The 18,799-nt window shown below is 41.2% G+C and overlaps 2 protein-coding genes across 3 annotated transcripts in view; one reads left to right on the top strand and one right to left on the bottom strand.

Annotated features, from left to right (window-relative positions):
- LOC106820865 (DNA ligase 4-like) overlaps positions 1-17,458 on the top strand; it is a 26,337-nt gene extending 8,879 nt beyond the window's left edge. For both annotated transcript variants that reach the window (XM_014825458.1, XM_014825459.1), the window contains exons 2-21: positions 347-548; positions 3,144-3,221; positions 5,062-5,163; positions 6,028-6,157; positions 6,644-6,819; positions 6,987-7,091; positions 7,337-7,443; positions 7,609-7,754; positions 8,158-8,371; positions 8,594-8,756; positions 9,336-9,527; positions 10,211-10,303; positions 11,280-11,417; positions 12,640-12,795; positions 13,082-13,199; positions 13,910-14,042; positions 14,186-14,324; positions 14,521-14,612; positions 14,947-15,099; positions 16,243-17,458. In XM_014825458.1, the coding sequence (XP_014680944.1) occupies positions 372-548; positions 3,144-3,221; positions 5,062-5,163; positions 6,028-6,157; positions 6,644-6,819; positions 6,987-7,091; positions 7,337-7,443; positions 7,609-7,754; positions 8,158-8,371; positions 8,594-8,756; positions 9,336-9,527; positions 10,211-10,303; positions 11,280-11,417; positions 12,640-12,795; positions 13,082-13,199; positions 13,910-14,042; positions 14,186-14,324; positions 14,521-14,612; positions 14,947-15,099; positions 16,243-16,381 (2,751 nt within the window). In that variant the 5' untranslated portion in view covers positions 347-371 and the 3' untranslated portion in view covers positions 16,382-17,458. The remainder of the gene's footprint in view (positions 1-346; positions 549-3,143; positions 3,222-5,061; positions 5,164-6,027; positions 6,158-6,643; positions 6,820-6,986; positions 7,092-7,336; positions 7,444-7,608; positions 7,755-8,157; positions 8,372-8,593; positions 8,757-9,335; positions 9,528-10,210; positions 10,304-11,279; positions 11,418-12,639; positions 12,796-13,081; positions 13,200-13,909; positions 14,043-14,185; positions 14,325-14,520; positions 14,613-14,946; positions 15,100-16,242) is intronic.
- Positions 16,635-18,799, bottom strand: part of LOC106820855 (importin-13-like) — a 30,199-nt gene continuing 28,034 nt past the window's right edge. Inside the window, exons 19-20 of the mRNA XM_014825448.1 lie at positions 17,791-17,972; positions 16,635-17,600 (exon numbers count right to left, since the gene is read on the bottom strand). Coding sequence (XP_014680934.1) covers positions 17,483-17,600; positions 17,791-17,972 — 300 coding nt within the window. The 3' untranslated portion in view covers positions 16,635-17,482. The remainder of the gene's footprint in view (positions 17,601-17,790; positions 17,973-18,799) is intronic.

Below are 18,799 nucleotides of genomic sequence, written 5' to 3'. Positions count from 1 at the left end.
ATGAAAAGTGAAATAAAGTTGAAATAGATTGCAAATTGACGTCAGAAATGTTAGATTCGCATTCGCCAGATTTTTCGTCGCCATCTTGTAAACAACTCGCGCACTGAGCGAACAGCTTTTCAAACTTGCGCGCAAGCGCTCGCGAGCGCTTGCTCGCGCAGTGTCGTTCAGAAGGCGAGCGCTCGCGAGCGCTCGCGAGCGTTCGGTCTCCTGAACACGCCTCTGGTACTAGTATTCGTAAAGGTTAATCAAGGTGGCCTTAGAAACCTATTTAAATTAATAAAATTTTAAAGAAATAAACTAAACACAACTTTAAATTATTATCTGTTGACCACTGTTTTTGCAGTAGGAGACGATGGCGGTTTAAAAACATGGAGGAGGCTGTCCCAACGTCTGTTGCTTCCAAGGTTCCTTTTCTGGAGGTATGCAATCAGCTTGAAAAAATTAGCCAAAGATGTGGACTTGACAAGAAGAAAAAGAGGCTAGAGGAGTTTGTTGAAAAATGGAGATCATTTCATGACAAAATTCACAAGGATAATCAGAAAACCGTATGTATATTTGTGTCTAGTACTAGTTACTACCTGTCACAAAATTATGCTTCCATAAACTTTATTAGGATTTTTGAATTTCATACTTTGTAGTCCTTATGGATAGTAATCCCCTGAGCTATGGAAACTGAAAATTCACCCATACGGAATTTTTAAATTATGACAAATACATTTCAGCCTGTGAATATGCCTTTACAGGCATTTTATTTCAAAATGATCATGCGTGTCTAAAGTGACAAATTCGAGCCCTGTCAGTAAATCGGTCATCGGTCGCAGTCGGTCAAATTTAGCTTCGATGACTATGGTGAAGACAATGTGTGTATGGGGCAGACTTTTTCCTTTTTTTCCTTTACCTGGTGTTCCCTGCATCTTCCCTCTTGGCTTTCATACTTAGTTTAGTGAAGATTGTCGACTGTATTATCATTGTTGAAGATGAGAAGAAAGAGACCATCCAGCAGAAGTGCAAGCAGTGGAGCTAAGAGGGCCCGCAAAGGAATCACCCTGGATGTAAAACTTGACGTTTTACGGAGGTTTGACAATGGTGAAAAGCTTAGTCACATCGCAAAGGCGATGGGTCTTGCTACGTCAACTATCAGTACGATACGGGACAACAAAGACAAGATTAGGTCAAGCGCACAAGCGGCCACGCCTTTAACGGCTCGTACGTTGTACTTTCATAGAAGCGATGTGATGCTTAATATGGAACGACTGCTTAGTGTGTGGATTGAGGACCAGGCCCAGAGTAAGGAGCCGATAAACACAACGGTCATTCAGGAAAAGGCAAAAAGTTTATATTATGATCTGCAGGAAGAGAAAGGCGCAACTTCCAAAGCGAAGCCATTTCTAGCTAGTAAAGGCTGGTTTGAAAGGTTTAAGAAACGATTTAATATGCACAACATTACGATAACCAGTGATGCTGCCAGTGCGAATTCAGAAGCTGCGTTTAAATATCTCGACGAGCTGAGGAAAATTATTGACGAAGGTTGCTACACACCAGAGCAAGTGTACATCGTGGATGAAACTGGACTCTATTGGAAGCGCATGCCTGCTAGGACATTTATTGCAGAAGAAGAAACTTTGACGTCAGGTTTTGTAGCTTCCAAAGATTGCCTAACACTTCTTATAGGAGGAAATGCTACTGGCGATGTGAAATTGAAGCCTCTAATGGTGTACCATACTGAAGATCCAAGGGCTCTTAGAGGCTATGCTAAGCCTAACTTACCGGTGATATGGCGCTCAAATAAGAAAGCTCGAATGACTATGAACCTTTTTCAAGACTGGTTCATTAACTACTTTAGCCCTGCTGTTGAAATGTACAGCGAAAAGAATAATATCGCTAACAAAGCATTGCTCCTTTTAGACAATGCACCAAGCCACCCAGTGAACTTGAACGATCTTTCCGATAACGTGAGAGTGGTGTATATCTCCAAGCAGTTGCTTCAGCCGATGCATCAAGGTGCAATCGCATACTTCAAGGCGTATTATCTGCGGCGAATCTTTAAGCAACTTCTAAACGCAATCGACGGTAAGAGTGAGCCTGCAGTCAGGGACTTCTGGAAAAAGTTCAACATCATGGATGCGGTAGAGGTCATCACCGAGTCGTGGGACGAAGTGACCTCATCAGCTATGAGTGGTGTTTTGGAGAAAATATGGCCGGAGTGCATCCATCACACTCCGGGTTCTCTACAAGTGGAGAATATACGTCACGTTCATCAAGACATCATGGCACTTGCACACGATGTCGGCTTTTCAGACGTTGACGAAAATGACGTAGTCGAGCTGCTACAGTCCCTCAGTCAAGGGCTGTCTAATGAGGATCTGCTACTGTTGGAACAGTCACGTGTCGCACAGGAAGCCACCGATATAGAAGCTCCGTCGACTCCACGTCAGTTGACGACAAAGCGGATGGCGAAAGGGTTTGCCCTCATCGAAGAAGCTTTGCAGATCTTTGCTGCGAGTGATCCGAATCGTGAGCGCAACCTCGAAGTTTCTAGAGCCATTCACCGGGACATCGGCTGCTACCGGAAGCTGTATCATGAGAAGATGCGCCGAAAACGTCAAACGCCTCTGGACACGTTTTTGACCACCAGTGCCGAGCCTAAAGCACCTGAAGCAGACGATGACGACGAAGAATTTCAGGGGAAGGCAGCTTATAGCTGCGCATTCCCCACTACCTAGCTGTAACTCCCATTCTTCCCCTTCGCTCTCATACGACACTCGGCGTTGTTTCTGGTGAGTTAGATTCGAGTCTATTGGGTATTTGTTATCACGAAAATAAAATAATCACCGGTTATATAATGGAAGTCATGTTGTGGAATTCTGCATTATGGTAAATGCACATCCCTTTAGAGTTTATACTGTTCTGAATTTATCCTCCTGGATACATCATTTCCATAAGCCGGGGATTACTGTAGATATAATCAGGAGTCTATCAATAGACTATTGATAGACTCCTGATATAATGTAGGCCAAATATCAGAAACAGTGCATTCCAGAAAAGAATCGTTATCTTCTGTGTGGTGTGTTCATTCCATTTCAAAGCCGATTTTTATCTGGCTAATAATGGTAACATGATTTGGTTTTCTATGATTTCAGAAAGATTCATTCTACCCTGCTATACGACTTTTCCTGCCTCAGTTAGAGAAAGAACGGGCTGCATATGGAATAAAAGAGGCGAGTGTCTAATTTCATTAAAGTTATGCTGTGAAGTTTAGTCTCAGACTAACAAAAAAAATTGAAAATTAAACAAAATCTGCATAGCCTATTGATAGGGGTGAGTATTGCGACCAAAAACCGTATTGCAATATATTGCAATACGACAAAACCGTATTGCAATATTTTCCAATACGTATTGGGAAGTGTATACCATGCATGATATAGTAACAATTTGATGGTTTTAATATCATCATATATTGTATTATATGACATGATTTAATTTCTCATGTTTTTCTTGAGAAACAGAAGCACGGCAATGTTTTCCGCTGACAGTGCAACCCTCTGTGCCGTAACAATGTCACCCGCTGTACTGAATACCCTGGGTTTGTCTATATTCAGGCCGGTACAGGAGATAATTTGCATATTTTGTCACGTGGTTTGTGTTATAACCAATCAGATGTAATCGCGGTGGAGAAGGAGGGGAGAAGCTGATGGAGAAGGAGGAGGGGGAGAAGGGAGAAGGTGGTGGAGGAGGGGGAGAAGCTGGTGGAGGAGGAGGGGAGAAGCTGGTGGAGGAGGAGGAGGTGGTGGAGAAGGTGGCAGGGAGGTGCCCTTCTCCCTGGCACCACCTTCTCCCTTCTCCACCACCTTCACCACCACCTTCTCCACCACCTCCTCCTTCTCCACCAGCTTCTCCCTTCTTCCCTTCTTCATTCTCCACCAGCTTCTCCCCTCCTCCTTCTCCACCACCTTTTCCCTTCTCCCCTTCCTCCTTCTCCACCAGCTTCTCCCCTCCTCCACTAGCTTCTCCCCCTCCTCCACCACCTTCTCCCTTCTCCCCTTCCTTCTCCACCAGCTTCTCCCCTCCTCTTTCTCCACCACCTTCTCCCTTCTCCCCTTCCTCCTTCTCCACCAGCTTCTCCCCTCCTCCTTCTCCACCACCTTCTCCCTTCTCCCCTTCCTCCTCCTTCACCATCTTCTTCACAGCTGGAATTGACGTCCGAACACGCGATTACATCTGATTGGTTATAACACAAACCACGTGATAAAATATGCAAATTATCTCCTGTACCGGCCTGAATATAGACAAACCCGAATACCCTCTCGGAAGGCACTGACGTAGCTGGAATACACAATACCCCTGCTGCATAATTGGCTAATACTGGATACTGAAACTAAAACTGAAACTGAAACAGTGGGTGCTCGCTTCAGCTTGTATCGCGCGCGCGCGGGCACTCAGGTGAGCATATAGGCTATATATAGACTCCCTAGTTGCCGTGCTCTCTGCCTTGCGCACACGGCTGCCCCACTCTGCCCGCGCAGTAGTACCGCGCAGTGCTCCATGCAGTGGTTGCTTACCAGTAATACTGTATGCGTCGTGCAGGCATTGTGCTTTCGTAATATATACACCGCCAGTGCATAATTTTCGAGCCCATTAACAATATAGACATGAAGGCAAGTGTCAAGTAATTTATTTCTTGTTATACCACCGTATCGTAAAATATCGATATCCGGAAGTTGTATCGCGATATATCGAGTTTTCAAAATATATTGCAATATACCGATATACCGGTATATCGTTACACCCCTACCTATTGATACAAAATTTCTAGGGAATAGAATGTGTAGATAGCGTGATTAAAGGAGCCCTAGTATTCTAATCAACGTAATATGCCAAAAGCAGAACTTTTTCAGAAGTATGCTGATGAGTGTAAGGGGAGGATTCCTAGGTTAAGCATGTATCATGTTACATTTAAAGTACTCTGTAGTTTAGCGAACTTCCACTATATTTTTTTTGTCTCGAATAATCTAATTGCTATTAGCCTTTTTTCATATTGTTTTTTTTTTTGAAATTCAGACTACATTGGCTAAAGAATATATAAAGATCCTGTGCATTGCTAAGGACAGTCCGGATGCTCTGAAGTTAATAAATTTCAGATCTCCAAAACAAGCAAAAGATGTAAGTTGCAACATGTGTGCAGAAACAGTGGAGAATCACTTCTTATATTTAGTATTATGTGCTTCTACTATGCTGTACATTTCATCGGAACTTTTTGATCTATAAAGATCCGTGACACATGCAACGTTTTCAGTACAGAAAATATACATACCATTACGTATGTACAGTTTAGTAATAAAAAAACATCCCTCGTTTACTAATGGAGGTCAGTAATCAAAACATCACGGCTCAATTGATAAATAACAATGTTAATACAGGGCTCGAATTTCCCCAGTTTGAGGACTAATCCGTACGGATTTGTTCCTTCACAAATGAGCAAATCCGCTCAAAATCTAAGTAATCCGTACAGGGTAGGCTAAATTTTACTATGAAAGAAAAAATTGCATGCAGGACAAACTGTCCTGAATAAAATACCTTATAAAGCTAATAATACCTATAAAGTTAAACATTACTATTTGTCAGATAGTTGATTGAAATGCTGTATAATGGCTCTGCCACCACAGACTCTGTGTCTGCTCTGTGTACATTTAATGATTTTAAGACAAAGATAATTGCAGAGGCGGAAGGAGCACTGTAACGGCAAGTTATTTTTAAGTAATCCGTACGGATTTCCTTCAGGGTTCCTCATGTAATCCGTAGGGTAATTTACCCTACGGATTAGCGGATTACCTCTGAATTTCGAGCCCTGTTAATATACAGTATGACATACTTGCTGAGAGACCACCATATAATAGAAATGTTGATAATGTAAATACATATGACAAACGCACTGTAAATATAAATTTGTTTGCACCACTGGTACTGATCTATACCACATAAGTTAGAATACCTTCCATGGTTGCCATCTTGTTTATAATATCACAGGGGACAGATTTTGCAGCAGTTGCATATTTCGTACTAAAGAATCGGTGTGTTGCGAAGGGGACATTAACTATAAAAGATGTGAATGACTGCCTGGATGGAATTGCTGAGGGAAATGTCAGTAAAAACCGAGGTAAGCAACAAGATTCTGGTAAAAACAAATTTAAGCAACAAAGATACTGACAAAAACAGATGTAACCAACAAGGGTGCTGGTATAAGCAACGATAAATGACATAAAGTCCTGTTAAAAACATTAGTAAGCAACAAAGGTGCAGGCAAAAAAGGGCAAGTGAGAAAGATAAGTACATTGGATAAAGCCAATGAACAAAGCAATGTCATTAGGGTGAATCTGGGTTTTAGCGTGTTTATGTGTATGTGCGTGTGTCGACACGAGCGCATGTTTTGCATTTCTCTTGGTTCTTCATTATTGTATTAGTTATTCAATCAAATTATCGAGTATTTTACTTATAATAAAATAACCGATTTGTAGTTCAGCATCTAAAACTATACATGTAGTATGTAGGTATTCTAACATAATGTGTTGACAGTGTTACATGCTATCTTTATTCTCAGGGATGAAGGTATATGAACCATTTTAACCTCATCTTTGTCTTATAGTGTTAGCTACAAGGAATCTACAGAAACTGATTAGAGAATGCACAGCACTGGAGCAGAAATGGCTGATAAGAATGATCCTCAAGGATATGAAAATTGGCATTAGCCAGTCATCGGTATTTAAAGTATTCCATCCAGATGCTGAGGACATGTACAATGTCACAAACAACCTAGAAAAGGTGTGCAGAATGTCAAAACGTATAGAACGTATCGTTACTATTAGTAATACAACTACACGATTGCCAGGATTTTAAATTCCTTGCGATAAAAACATGACAGTGTTTCCTTGATATTTTTTCCTTTATATCCCGGCAAAATCTATTCATCATTTATCTTCAATTTATAGGTTTGCCTGCAGTTGCATGACCGCAGCAAAAGGTCACACGAAGTGGAAATCTCTGTGTTCTCGTGTTTTAGGCCAATGCTTGCAGAACAAGCTTCACCGGAAAAGGTCTGCATTATAAAATTACTCTGTGTATTACAATTAGTTGCTGTTGTATGTCACCATGGATAAATCTATATAGACAGTGGATGGCACATTATATGTCCATTTCTTAAATTTCTATGTAAACGAATATCGTTATGTTTCTTTGACAAATTACTGACAGTAATTTGATAAAATTGCTTATGTAGCATTAGTGTTATCTTGAAAACTATTCGACAAATTAATACACATGTGTGAATGATTTCATATAGGTTGAGAAACTGATGGGTCATGGTAAGTTCTTCATTGAGACAAAGTGGGACGGTGAAAGAATGCAACTTCACAAGAAAGGAAATGAATACAAGTACTTTTCTCGAGGGTCAGTTAGTAATACTATTCACAGTGTTAATTCTTCTTATGAAAATCATAACTGTTTTATTATGTGATTAAAATTTAAAGTATAGGACACCACACTATTCTTAAGAATATGTCCCAAGTTTTATTATGCCAGTCTTGTGATCGTACATTGGACACAATGTTACAGGGGATACGAGTACACAAAGACATTTGGAAGCAGCTCGTTGGAAGGCACTCTGACACCTTACATAGCCGACTGTTTTCTCAAGGACATTCACACATGTATTCTTGATGGGGAAATGCTTGTGTACCACATTGAAGAGGATTTCATAGGTAGACATGAGAACATACCTAATTGCTAATGCACTCTTACTGCCACACATTTATGGTTTACATTAAGGTTATTTCTGGGTTTTTTCTGATCAAAAAATTTCTTATTAGTTCTTCAAATCTAGTGATTTCATGGCAGTTATTTAGAGTCCTGAAAAAGAAATCTAAATGCAAAAATATCAATTATGATTATTTAATTCTATGAGCTATGAAGTGACGTGACACAAAGCCTGTGAAACTTGACCGACGATGTCATATATTACGTGCGTGTAAATTTGTCATAAATTTTGCTATGAGAAGGATTACAGTTTTATTGTTATTGACAGCGATGTCATGCTGCAATAAATTTCTTGAAACGATGAGTTTGCCATGAATTATGACTTGGCTTGCCTATTTCATGCTGCAGGATCAAAGGCAGAAAATATTGACATCAAGTCAACGATGCCTGACAGGAGGGATGTTCAGCCGATTTTCTGCGTCTTCGACATTGTGCTATACAATGACACTGTTCTCACAAACAAACCACTGACTGAACGCATGGGCTACATGCACGAGTCCAAGTTGCTGACTCCACGCACAGGAAGAATAATCTTCACTGACAGAAAAGAGGCCAGTACTGCGTACGTACACGTGAATGCTAAGCAGGGTGGAAAGTGGTCTCTTTGAATGATTTTGTCTTTTTAATATTTTCATTTTTTTATTTAATAATCTCTCTTTTTATATCATTATCATCGGGATGCACATATGTACAAATGACTGCTTCACAGTAAATGTTATGACAGACGTATAGTCTTCTACGAATTTTATATTAAATTCTAATGCATTATCATTTATTATTGCAGAGGTGAAGCTGTGGAAGCATTAAACAATGCCATCGATGAACGGAGTGAGGGAATTGTAGTCAAGTTGCCTTCGTCCATCTACAAACCAAATGTTAGGAACAAGGGAGGGTGGCTGAAAGTAAAACCTGAATATGTTGGTAGTCTCATGGATGAAGTAGACGTGGTGAGAATAGTTTTTCCTATCTGGAAAGTTCTGGCATGTTATTGGTTCTTCAAAACGAAAGCATTTGGAATTGCACTTGGTAAAAAAACAACCATTTTCCCAGCTTGCTCACACACACAAAAACAGTAGACAACAAACAACACAAAGTCTGCTTTGGAAGCCCCTGGCACTATTTACATGTGTACATTACACACACGGAATCAGTAAAATTTACGTTGGTTTTCGTTTCTTCTCGGTCTTCCCCACCAGAGACCTTTTCCTTGCTTTCTACTTTTCTGTTTCCATGTGAACCTGCAAGACTTAACTAGCCCTTGTTACGATATTTCTTGACTGCTTTGCTCATAGATCTTTCTGAATCAAGCTGTGATAGTGAGCTGCATAGACTGCAGACTGTAAACACATGTGTTTATGTTATCATGACTGCATGTAGGCGGTGGCGGCGGCGATGGTGTACGCTGCAGCAGCGATGATTGTGGCAGTGGTGGTGTATAGTTCTGGTTGTGGTGACAGTGGTGGTAAAAGACGTTGATGGCATTTTAGCATTGCATACCTCAACTAATAGGACGTTCACTACTTCAGCTCATCGTTGGTGGTTATTTCGGAGTTGGCAAGAGAAGTGGTCTGGTGTCCCACTTTATGGTTGCTGTCGCTGTACCAGCGAAACAACTCGGCGACAACCCTACAGTTTTTCGTTCTCTCGGAAGAGTGGGCTCAGGTTACTCAATGACCGAACTTCACGACCTCTGTGTGAAGCTAAAGGACAAATGGCAGGTATGAAGTGCACTCGATATGTTGGTCATTCAATCTCGGCATGAAGTGTGGATAGCTTAGTCTGATCGTCGCCAGTGCTAGAATTGAGCGCCGGCGCCGGCGTAAAGCACGTATATCAATATTACAGTACACATAAGCACGATCACATAATACTGACCGATACATACGGCCACGCACACACCAACGTCCAGCTACTCAAACATGCATGCACGAGTGCGCACAATCACAGCCTATGGTACACACCAGCTGCACAACCAAACACGGGCCGGCACAATCGGACATAGGGATATAATTGAGCGTCGGCGCAGACGTTAAGTGCCATAGCTGCCAGCCTTAGTTGCAGTGGTGCCCTTGAAAGCCTCACTGATATCCACGCCAATAAACTGTCGTGGCTGCCTTACCTGCGCCCCTCAGTACGCCCTACCTTATTATGGCCTGTATTACGGCACGTCCAACTAATACTGAGTAGCATGTGTTTTATTTTGATACACATTAAAGTTATTAAAGATAAATAGGTTTTGATAAGGTTCTTAATGGAATCGTTTGCATCGGCGCTGCTCCAACTTGCTGTGCTCCATGAAAATTTTGAATTAAGCTTAAGGCAGCACATGCCTTGCCCTAAAAGTACTAATTTATTGCCTGCCTTGTGATCGTTCTATTGAGCACTGTGTGTCACACTGTAGGTATTTAAGAAGAAGTCACCGCCAACCTGTATCATACTGGGACTGGAGAAGCCAGACCTTTGGCTGGAGCCATCACAGGGATACATTGTACAGGTAAACGGTGACTTATGTAATAGATAAATAGGAGGTTTATCAGGTTTCTCACCAGAGAAACTTCAGCCTAGTTGCATGTTTCCAAGGCCATTATCCGACTGCTCAACGTTTAGGGCAGCTTACGGTGGTCGGGAGGTGTTTTACTTTCTCATAGTAGCAAATCCTTGTACACTGTAGCACACTTTTCACGAATGTTACACTGCGCCAAGTCCGTTCATTGTGGCGTGTAACTCGTAGCAACTCGTAGTTTTCTGTATCATGTAACAACCTGTAGGTTATAGTTGGGCTCGTAGGGTCTATGCCCCCCTGACCTCTGTTTGACCTGGCTCGTTTAGCTATTTCTGACTAACCCTAACCCTATATATATATTATATTATATATATATATATATATATATATATATATATATTAGTCAGAAATAGTTAAACGAGCCAGGTCAAACAGAGGTCAGGGGGACATAGACCTCATCTGCTATAGTTGGCTGTAGCATATGACCTGACATCATTCATAGTTCACTGTAACACATAAGAACTCGATAGTTTGTAGTTTGCTGTAGTGCATAACAACACGTAGTTTGTAGTTCGCTGTGGCGTTTAACATGGTGCGTAGTTCATAGTTCACTGTGGCATGTAACACGTAACAGAACATGGTCCATTGTGGCATGTAACTTAACTGCTGCGTCCCTGTCATGTGCATCAATTCCACATCCTTTTCATCTAGTCCCGACTCCAGTACACAACTCTCTTGGCTTCGTTCTTTGTGCTTTCAGACTGCTCACTTGTTAGTACACGGACCCAACAAATACAGAACTACAGTGGCCAGGGTCACATATTTATATACTGATTATACTGTTTCTATACTGATTTATACGGTTTTTGACCGATTTACAAGGCTTTAATGACATCATAACTCTATCAATGCTCTTTGTGTAAGTGTTGTGGCTAACTGGTCTTAGCAATAATGTGGAAATTTTCAGATAAAAGCAACTGAAATAACGAAAAGCGACAAGTACGGTACTGGTTGCACACTGAGGTTTCCCAGAGTAGAGCACGTACGATACGACAAGGCATGGTACGACTGCATGACAACAACTGAATTGGAAGAACTCAGAAAGGTGAGCAACTAATGAAATCCGTTCATTTTTAGCTCACCTTGACATCGTCAAGCTGAGCTATTGCCATGGGTCGTCGTCCGTCGTACGTCCGTCCGTCCGTCCGTCCGTCAACATTTCGCTTCGGTCAACGATAACTCAGGAACCGTTTGGTCCCCACATGCTGTTTGAAATTTTGGGGGTATAGTTGATTACTGGCTATGCCTCCCATATTAACGTCCTATTTAGTCAGGCGACCGTACTTTTCGAGGCCACCGCGCAAATTTTTTTTTTGCCAAAAATGGGAATTGCATTTAGTCAGTTCAGGGCTCAACGGGATTCCGCTCATTTTTCGGTATGTGATCATGAATAATGGCTAGGGCGTTTTAATATTTTAAATTTTGTTATGCAAATTAGGTAGCAGTTTGCACAATATATAGCATTATTATATAGACACCAAACAGTCTGTGGTGGTCACCAACTTCGTCGGTTCGGTTTTATCAAGATTTTCTACTGACCAATCTTTAATGCCAAAATGTGGTTATTTCCTCTCACCGTGGCTGATTAAAACGTCTATTATTAGAGTAAAGATTTACAAACATGTCGGACACGGCCAGCATAACTATTTATTTCAAACGCCCATCGCCCTAACAAAGCGGGTATAGCGCCATCTACGGTCACAAATTGTGATTCATTTTGGTTTATAAATTATTATTGCGATATACAGATGGCAATCGTTTCTATAATGTACGTCGATGGTTGCTCAATTAAAACTGACTTCTTCTTACTCACTCATTTGTGTCCTTTTTTGTGGTGAGACAGTGTCATTGACACTTTCATTGTGATAAGCTACAGTGTCATTGACACTTTCATTCAGTTACAGCGTTATTGTCTTATCATGAATAGAATGTCTGTGTATTCGATAAAGTTATGTTACGTTTGGTCATTCCTTCAAACCTTGTTCTTTCTCTGTTAGTTAACAATCATGATCATATACATTCAAACCCGCATTAGCAATCACCAAGAATAGACACCTGTCTGTAAAGGACACTCGCATTTCCTATGAGTGGCATTACACCTCCATAGAACGAATCCCTGTCTATCAATGACATTTTTTTGGCATTTCCCTTGAGTGTCCCTTATAGACAGGTTGCACCATAGTTAGTGAATTCCAAGCAATTTATCACTTGGCTGCTGCAACGCGAATGTCACTGTTCTCTGAGAATGTAGCCATTGTTCTGTTCAGAATGCCGAGGGCAAGTTGGCGTCGCGTCATGTTGCGCTACGTGAGGACGATGATGCGGAGATGCCAGCAGTGAAGAAACGTCGCATATACAAAGCAGAGCAAACTATCTCCGTGCCTGCGCAGTTTCAACCGGCTGACGTTACCGGCTTAAAAAAGGTGGTTATTTACTCACAGGGAAGATATAGCGAGTGTGATCGTTCAATCACCCAATATGTAGCCTATTTCGTTAAATATCTATGTGTCGTCATCCAATAGCCCAATGTGTCACATTGGTCACGTGCATAGGTAATCTATTATCCTCCTTTTTAAAACTTTATTAGCATCCTTAGCTTTGCGGTGTAACAGTGATTGCGAGCTCACTGTAATCTACATTTATTATCAATCAAATGTTACTGCAGTCTTTAAGGTGTAAAAACGATGGTTGTTTCATTGTTGCTCTTAGCTGTCAGAACTTCTTCAAGGTCGCGAGATATGTGTGGTCAATGGCCCGCCAAGCCATTCCAAGCAGACGCTGGAGAAGATGGCCGTTGAACATGGTGCCACTATTGTTCAACATCCAGGTACACTCAAAATACATGACTCGTTCACACACTATATTCGCTGTATGTAGAGCCAAACCTGTGTTAGGGGGTCACCCCTATAAAACGGACACCTGGCTGTAATAAAAGGCACCTTTGGCATTTCTCTTGAGTGGACGTTATACGGTGAAACCACATCTAAAGAACGGAACGCCCATAGATGATACTTTATGCATTTCCATTAACGACGCTCGTGTATCCATTTGATAGTACACACAAATTAACTGACACATTCTCCCTGTAGTAGCAGGGTGCGAAATTAATGCAAGTCCGGAGTCAAATACTCCCTGATTTGACATATGCAAGAGTCCGTGTGACTCCCTTAAAATTCTGATATACTAACTATAGTTCGTTCCAGAGCACGGCCTCGCGGAATTATCGTATTTTTACAGCAAATGTCCAAAGAAAATTTGGCAGACGTGCATCGCACGAATCTTCAAAATAAGCACATGCGCTATTGTTGTTATGCTTTAGTTTTTAACTTCAGACTGCGAACTCCCTCTTTTTGAGGGTAAGGTCACCGTTGGACTCCCTTTTTCAAAAGTTAATTTCTACCCCTGTAGTAGTATTTGGTGTATATATAGGAACGGTGTTTGCGCTGGTGAATATCTCGTAGGCATGTGGCACTACGTAATTCTTTCCTAGCAGACTCTGTGCAGCACACTGAGATGACAGTATTTTCACTCTCGCAGGTGAGAGAACATGGTGCGTCGTCACGGACAAGGTGAACCTGCGGGTTCGAAACATGATCGAGCATGACGACTACGACGTCGTAAGAGCAAGCTGGCTCATTCGCTGCGTGGAGCGGAACACCTTCACCGAGTGGTAATTGCGCTCACGTGCTTCCTTCCTACAGAACTCTCACGTCTTCCCAACGTACGATTCGTGACGTACTAATATACGTTCGTTTATAATGAATTATAACAAACGCCATAAATGTGTGTTTATGTTCACGGTGTGATGACAAGGTCTCCTGCCGACATGCTGCACGCATCACCAGCGACGACTCGTCATTTTGCCGATGGTTTTGACGCCTCCGGCGATAGCTACACGACTGACACAACACCGTCTCAGCTAAAGACAGCATTAATGGCAGTCTCGGATGAGGTATTATTTTACGAGCCAGCCGTGACACTACTGGTGGTGCCAGTACACACTGCCGACACATCAGACTGTACGATCATGCCATACATGTAGACAGTAACATGTGTATTGCATACTTCATATAAATCACGTACGTTGTACATGTAATTATATTAAAATGACGCTGGTAAGTGTGAAGTATAATTAATGAATTTTACAGGCAAAAGAGACGATGACACCTGATAGGATCGCAGAACTTGAACAGGAGTATTGGCCCAACGAGCCCTTGCTGGGTGTGTTCAGATTATGCAGGTATTCTTCTGTATGTGCCACCAGTTATAGTGAAGAAACACATATTATCAGATTATATTAAGTTATAATCTCATCTTATGCACAGTTAGGCCTTCTCAGAGACTAATGGATTTATTGTTGGCATTGTATAATAATAGATTGTTATATGACACAGGATTGAATTATGTATTATTATTTACATAAATCATTAGTGCATCTATACAAAAAAAGAAACAGATGTAACTGCATTGATGTGCAGCTTTCTTTACAGTCTTAAAATGTCAGTGTGTGATTGTTTATTTACAAGGTTACTCTTTGCGCAGCGATGTTCATTATTGTAATGATTACCTTGCAGGGTCTACGTGGATCGATATCGTGTGATAGGTGAAAGCAGCACAGTGATTAAGAACTCTAGCCTCGAGCTGACAGAGCTAGAGCTGAGATTTCACGGAGCGACAATTGCCGATTATACAGACGATAGAGTGACACACGTCGTCGTTTGTGAAAGGTAAATGACCTATCTGCCTAGCGTGATTGACAGGCAGCTCTAGATTGTCACTGTTACGATAGGACATTTGAAAAGGCGGTGGTTAGTTACAATGTACCACAAAGTCTACACTTTGGCATCCAAACATGTGAAAGTACATAAAAGTTGGCCCTAAGAAAGTTATTATATTAAAGGCATAATAGGTCCATTGATTATGCAATATTGACGAATGCTACAGTAACTGGCACCTTGTGTAGTTAATAAGTACATAACCTTACATCCAAACGCGTATTAGCTTGTCCAATATCACTGCTGGTTACATTACAAACAAGACTTGAAATCGGTTGTTGATATTATCAACGTATCATTTATGTGCCGTAAATGTCATCCAGGAGTCGAGCGATGACGTAAAACATTTGTTCGGCCCGTATGTTTTGGACGCCATATGAAATGGAGGTGCCAGCGGTGGTCCGTGTTTCGTACGTGGATTCCACGTTCATTACAATTATCGCTAGCGTGCCAGCTGAGCTTTCAAGCAGCTGAACGGTAACAGCTGGAGATGATCTACCAGTGCGCAGAGATACTGCATGAACGAATGCGCACTCAGACCACAAGGATTGAAATCACTGATGATAGCATTGCGTACGTCCGAGCATGCGTGCGAAAATATCCGGTGCACTATAATCTGTATCACACCCCTTCGGTGGCTGCGGTTTGAAACTGTAAACAACCGATTTATTTGACCGCGGATTTCAATTAGACATTTCTTAGTAACCAGCAGTGATATTGGACAAGCTGATACGCGTTTGGATGTAAGGTTATGTACTTATTAACTACACAAGGTGCCAGTTACTCTAGCATTCGTCAACTTTACATAATCAATGGGCCTATTATGCCTTTAAATTATATTATATTATTATATTATATTAAATTATATAAAAAGAAAAGTCTATTATATTCAAATTGACCATCTGCGACTATAATCATTGTTAGGTCAAATTTCATGGCGGATATTTTTGCCATCGAGCACAACACTGAGGTGAGAATGGTGGGTGCATTGATGCGATGGTGCACTGACATGAGATGAGAATTTCAATTGGGATTGTTTACCAAACAAATAATCAATGACAAATTGGTGTCAATGTCGTTCTCCATTTTTCACAGGGATACGTCACGTCTCTCTGAACTACGGTCTGTGAACAGAGCTAGGCAGCGCAAGTACAAGATTGTCATAAAGCAATGGGTTTGCAAGAGCTTGGAATCAAAGTTCCTACACAGTGAGAGGTGCTATGAACCTCATTGAGATTCTGCAAGAAAATATTCCATGCATGTTATCTTGATTTCTTATCAGCATGCATTATATCTTCCTACCCTAACACATTATCATTTCATAGTTTAATGCAATTATTGAGTGGATAATTTAATAAATAAACTCCTTCAGTGAGTGATGGATGAACCAAAACATGAATGATGAATACTGAAAAGTTGATAAATGATCAGTTAAATGAAGTGTTAAAATGCATGTTAAAAGTATTATATATTACTATATTCTATGATTTTTCAATTATTTTTAATTTATTTACACTTCTGTACATATAATATATACACACACGTATTGTTAATCGATACTTTTTACAGTTATAAATACATTGAGATAATTGTGAAAATAAATACAATATTAACTGAAAACAATTTCTTCTGGTTTTAACGGTATACTGAAGGCCATGAGGGTAATTTGTACCTGCCATAATTCATTTAGAAACGAGAGTAATTATGGTACAACAATATTTGGGTTTACAAATTCCTTGGAACCCTAACCTCTGCACACTTGATGATAAATTCATAGCCAGATGAATCTGTTCAAAAACGATCAACACCAGTGGTACAAAATAGGTCTGATTGAAAGATTTGGAAGTATCTGTTGGTTATTGGTATGCTTGGTGGTTAACTTGGTGATATTTCAATATGTCCACACCCATTAAGTGCTCAACTGGAGAACATCTAGTGCAATGTGTCATGCCTAATATAAGCTACTCGTCTACACTTCCTGATATTGAACTGTTGTTCCTCATGAAATATCTATTTGCATCTCATTTCCCTGTAGGAATATAAATGGATACACTAGATACTACCTATGGAGTGGGCAAGGGCTTGGTTGCCATCACAGTCAGTAGGTTGCCACATCTCAAAACTGTGTTTGAAACTTAACAAGTTGATCCTGTTCCCATCACAGTCTATCATGATTATACCATTATTAGTAGCTTCGCATATATTCACTCATGCGCACAAAGCAGCGATATTAACTGTTTATACCTTCAAGCTTTCCTAGTGAATAATCTCGAGCATTAATGCTGGAGAATGACCCTGTTGCCTTCAGTTCTGCAGACGGTGGCTCCCTCTCGAATCAGCTTAGGGCGGTAGCAGCAGCATACTCTGTGCCGATGAGACCTCTACACAGTAGTGTGAATTCGGTCACCACTTCCCGTAGCTTCCTTTTGTGCGTTCTCTCTCTGTGACAGACACTGAACTAAGCATCTCAGAAACAGAGGCAATATGCATAGGGCTCATCTTGCAGCTTTTGTGAGCACCAATGCATTAATGATTTTACTAACTAATGCCGTTGTTCACGTCAGCCAACCAGACTGGCCCTCTCTAGTGCTCGATTCAGTAAAGCTATCTTAAACTTATAAACACACTAACAGACGCACTCACCTAAGTATGTGCCGAGTGAAATTTTCCTTGTGCTGTTTGAGAGCCCTGGGCGACGGAAATCCATCTTGGTTAACGAAGGCCATCATCCAGTTGCCTAGGTGATCGTAGTAGTGCTTGTTAAGCGCAAAGAGCACGTCGGACATGTGGTCCATCAGCGAGCGAGACGACTCGCCACCAATCGCCTGATCCACACAAAAACGCAAATGCACAAATTAGCCAATTTTGCATATCGAAAAGCGCGGGAGTTTGTTTTTACAAAACACTTGTGTATGCTAACGATTGCAATTTCAGATTAGTAGTGCTTGCTTCACTAGCATTCCGAACCGCCATTCCCCTTGCCAACCACTGGCAACTGCCAATAAATGACTTCAAAAGAATTCATATTAATTTACGTTTTATATTCACAACAATATAGAATTCAGCAATTGGTGTAACACGAGCATATCTACACATGTAACATGTACGTGTCTGCTACTGTTGAGACTTGGTGTAAGCGGGGCCGTATCTACACATGTAACATGTGCCTGTCTGCTACTGTTGAGACTTGATGTAACACGAGCGTATCTACACATGTAACATGGGCCTGTCTGCTACTGAAGAGACTTGGTGTAAAGGCCTATTATAACCATGTGTACACCATGTATAACAATGCAAACGCAATGTCGGAAGAAATTAGAACATCCGTCCTGTGCATCCGATATCGCAAGGGTCATACATTTGCATTGTCCTACACGGTGCGTTTTGGACGTACGTCCTAGACGTACGTCTATGACGCATCGTGTAAATAGGCCTTAAGAGGGACCGTATCTACACATGTAACATAGGTCTGCCTGCTATTGTTGACTAGGTGTAAGAGTGGCCGTATCTATACATGTAACATAGGTCTGCCTGCTATTGTTGACTAGGTGTAAGAGTGGCCGTATCTATACATGTAACATAGGTCTGCCTGCTATTGTTGACTAGGTGTAAGAGTGGCCGTATCTATACATGTAACATAGGTCTGCCTGCT

Source organism: Priapulus caudatus, unplaced genomic scaffold, assembly GCF_000485595.1.
Source record: "Priapulus caudatus unplaced genomic scaffold, Priapulus_caudatus-5.0.1 Scaffold50, whole genome shotgun sequence".
NCBI classification, from domain to species: Eukaryota; Metazoa; Priapulida; class Priapulimorpha; order Priapulimorphida; family Priapulidae; genus Priapulus; species Priapulus caudatus.
The sequence above is the reverse complement of the archived record's forward strand: the minus strand, read 5'-3'. Positions and strand labels throughout refer to the sequence as shown.